General features: G+C 40.5%; 1 protein-coding gene across 4 annotated transcripts in view; it reads left to right on the top strand.

Annotated features, from left to right (window-relative positions):
- Nucleotides 1–4,021, top strand: part of LOC116670473 (regulator of G-protein signaling 6) — a 41,862-nt gene that overhangs the window by 27,976 nt on the left and 9,865 nt on the right. For all 4 annotated transcript variants that reach the window (XM_032501025.1, XM_032501024.1, XM_032501022.1 and 1 more), the window contains 5 exons: nucleotides 75–125; nucleotides 233–339; nucleotides 1,626–1,677; nucleotides 2,143–2,207; nucleotides 3,915–3,991. In XM_032501025.1, the coding sequence (XP_032356916.1) occupies nucleotides 75–125; nucleotides 233–339; nucleotides 1,626–1,677; nucleotides 2,143–2,207; nucleotides 3,915–3,991 (352 nt within the window). The remainder of the gene's footprint in view (nucleotides 1–74; nucleotides 126–232; nucleotides 340–1,625; nucleotides 1,678–2,142; nucleotides 2,208–3,914; nucleotides 3,992–4,021) is intronic.

Below are 4,021 nucleotides of genomic sequence, written 5' to 3'. Positions count from 1 at the left end.
CAGCTCTTTTTGAAACAATTGTGCATGTAGAACTGTGACTCCACTTCTAACCATAATCGTTTTATGAATCCAAGGGGCGGACATTGTTCAGTGGCTGATGAAAAACCTTTTTATTGAGGATCCAGGTAAGTCTGTTGAGAAATCTGTCATTACATAAAACCACAATAGTGCTCAATTGAAGAGGAAGGCAATTTTAACCCCCCCTTCTGTGTGCTTTCTGTCATGTCACCAGCTGAAGCCATCCACCTTGGGAGTCTGATCGCTGCCCACGGCTACATCTTCCCCATCTCTGACCATGTCCTGACACTTAAAGATGACGGAACCCTTTATCGCTTTCAGGTACAGAAAGTTCCACCATGGGAATAGCCTTGGTATGGAATGGGAGGGCTTTAAATATAGAAAGATTTGATGGTGGTAGTTTATAAGAGGGATATGTTAATTGTGTGATGCTAATGAGAGCAATCCTTACTAAGCCTATTACTCACCCAACCAAGGTCAATACTGTATATCCCTGATGGACGTTTCGTCAGCGTGAGGTGGGCTGCAGAACAAGGCCTACGGGCTTGTTGGAGTTTTTTTTATTTATTTTTTGCTCCATCTGATCCAGCATGAACTTTGACAGGTCCCTCTGATAGCTTTCAGGCTCCACGTTGACTCATTACTGTGACTGGGCCATTTGCATCTTTATCCTGTCCAGCTACACTCGCCAAGCTCTCTATGGGAAGCACTGAGCTGGTTGCACGCTGGCTCTGCACTTTTCACTGTCACCAGCCGCTGCTCCTCCTCCTAACTCTACCACTGAATGCATTTATCTTCACCACCTATTGCGTAAGATTAAAAGCCATTATTGTGCCCATGCAGGGAGGGCAGTGTGTGTCACACTTGCTCATTCAGCAGAGGCTAAAAATATCCCCTCTGATGTTGTCATAATGCAACAGGCCCCCGTCATCAGTGCATCTAAAAAGAGTCCACGGTGAATGTAAAATGCATTGGCCAGTCTCCATGGCTGTGCTGTAAGGCTTAGTGACTTAGGCTTAGTGTAAGTTTTAGTTTGCTGGTCTAAAAATAGATACTATTCTGGTAGAAGACCCAGATTTAATGACAACTGTCTTCTGTTTGTTACTTTTTTGCGAATGCAAGTCTTATAGTTCAACTTCATCCTCTGTGGTGACTATAATGGTAATAAGAGCATGTTAACCTTTTGTTCAGAACACTCAAACAGGCACATTCATCAGCATCAGCCTTTTGCTCTTAGGGTAATTACCGTTATGAGTAATGGTCGGACTAAAATATGTGGTTGAGTGCCACCAATTTCTAATTCTGCCCTGTTATTAAGAATTCATGATAAATGTGAGTGATCCATTATTAATGGACTTGGAAATGAACTTTGAATGTCCAATATCAGTTGCAATAGACAAAACAGAAAAAAGACATTAATATGGAGAAAAAGAATAAAGTTACCATCGCTCCCCAGAAAGTTATGTGCATCCTGCTGGTGGGTGAAATGAGATTCCATTTATTTTGGAGTAGAATATTTTTGTTTATCTCAAAAGAGAGTCATTCGGATTATTTGAGTAAATTAATAAACTCTGTTTATGTATCCTCCCCTTTCTGTTCATCACCAGTCTCCCTACTTCTGGCCTTCAAACTGTTGGGAGCCTGAGAACACAGACTACGGTGAGTCACAAGTGTCTCAATTTTTGCCTCTTTCTCCAAACCATTAAGATCTTGCTAATGCCTTCAGCTGTTTCTCTGAAACAGAACTCACACTGTAGATCTGTTGTTGACACTTACTGAGTATTGATTCACAGAGCCATTCTCTGTAATGTATCTGGCACTGAGGAGCCCGCACTACCCTGTGCGAAAAAAAGCTTAGACAAACAAAATAAAGGGACACATCTCCGGCTCTCTGCATGGCATTTACTTGAGGCTTGTTATTTTAGAACACATCGCCTGCCTGCTCCAGCAAAACATTCATTACTGTTGGTTCACACAGTTGAGACCTCAGTTAAAAAAAAGCAGCATCCATTGGAAATATTCCTTTTTTATTTTGTAGTCACAACGCTGACAACCCATCTGACTAACTCTATTACCTCTATTACCTCTTCATGTCTCACTCTTTCTCCCCTCCTCCCCCTCCAGCCATTTACCTGTGCAAGCGCACCATGCAGAATAAGGCCAGGCTTGAGCTAGCTGACTATGAGGCTGTAAGTACACTGTCATTTTTGGTTAAGTGATTGCCAGGAAGCTCTCAGTTCAATGCTATCATTGTGCATGGACCATAATATCATGACACTCTGAATTTCCTGTTTTGTTTCACATCACTGAAAAACTAAAGCGCTGTAACAGTGTCCTCTGGGGCCTTGAAATGCCAAGATCCATTCATCCCAGAAAAAAGCCATTATCAAATTACAAACTGTCATACAAATCTGTCAAAGGTTGTTTTTCTTTTTCTGGAGCAGCATTTGGCAGACTATAATACAGTCATTTTCTGGCCCCAAAATGAAATATCTATAGGACTGCTTGGCATTAGCAGATCAATGCAGTCTCAATAGGTGCATCACTGCAGTGCGAATCTCCTGCTGGTATACAATAGCAATCTACTGCATTTACATATTCTAAATTACTCTGCTGCTATATTGTCCAGTAGACATCCTTTCTCTTCTATTCAAGTCACCTTTGTCTTCTGGCCTTATTGCTCTCACTGTTAACATGTCTGCTAGTTGGTACTTAGACTTTTTTCTCTCTTTGTAATGAGGTCAAGTACTGTATCTTCAACAGATGCTTGTTTGAGTGATCTTATTAAGAATGCCAAATTTGGTGTGCAGCTTTGACATGTGTACGCCATGGAATTTTAAAGAGCGTGTAAAGCTTTTATTTCTTTCAAAATGTATCATGCAATGAGTTGCACTCAATAAAGTCATGAGGTTATGTACGAGTTGCGACATTTGTCCCTCGGTAAAACCGCAATGTTCCGTTTTTACAATTTTTCTGTACGGATTAAACCACCTAAATTAAGAATTCCAAAATGTCTACTATCTACTATGAAAGTTTAATCAATAATTGTGAACATGAGATACTCTCTCTCAAAGCCAGAAACCAGACAAGTAAGTCTCAAATCAGTAAAGTCTGGAGCTGCTTCATAGATAGTGAATGGGAGACTGATTTGTTTTTCTTTTTTTATACCCTAATAAGTTTTATTCAATTGAAGTGTTCTCAGTTCTGAAAACATAAAATGTACCCATACACTCAGAACATTCCCCTGGGTGCTCTCAGTGTCCTCTCAGTGACAACCTTCCCAGTTCATTGTCTATAAAGTGGACTTTATACTTGATGACATCACAAAATTGAGTTTTAGCACTCTAGTTTTTTGATTTGGGATACAGTTGTTAATGTTTATAATATTTTTGGACTGTCTTAGACCGTAGGAATAACATGTATGAATTTTGAAAATGGGTGTGGTTCCCCTTTAATTAGTGAGTTTCAGAGGTATTGGCAGGTAGGTGATCTTAGTTTGGACAGAGCCAGGCTAGCTTTGTCCCTGTTTCAAATCTTTATGCTAAGCTAAGCCAACCAGCTGTTTTCAGTAGCTTCAAATTTATAGCGCAACACAAGCGTGGTGTCAATCTTTTCATTTACTTTTCATTTGAGAAAAAAGGTCAAAAAATGTATATACCAAAATGTTTAATTCAGTAGTAGTGTATATACCAAAACAGTGCCTAGTTGTGAGTGTGGGATCACCAGCTCAATAACGTGTTTAGGGACACACTAGTGAGAGGTTGCTTCATCTCAGCATTGGTAATCCAAAAATATGGCAGCTGTGGCCATCACAGTAAATGGACAATGTAATCATCTAAAGGCCTTGAATTCCAGTAACCATCTCCCCTAATGCCGTGCCTGATTGGTTCCACCAGGAAAACCTTGCCCGGCTGCAGAGGGCTTTTGCCAGGAAGTGGGAATTTATCTTCATGCAAGCTGAAGCTCAAGTCAAGTGAGTACATGAATGTACATGGGAGTTAGC

The sequence above is a fragment of the Etheostoma spectabile genome, chromosome 20, assembly GCF_008692095.1.
Source record: "Etheostoma spectabile isolate EspeVRDwgs_2016 chromosome 20, UIUC_Espe_1.0, whole genome shotgun sequence".
NCBI lineage: Eukaryota > Metazoa > Chordata > Actinopteri > Perciformes > Percidae > Etheostoma > Etheostoma spectabile.
Note: the sequence above shows the minus strand (reverse complement) of the source record. Positions and strands in the feature narration are given on the sequence as shown.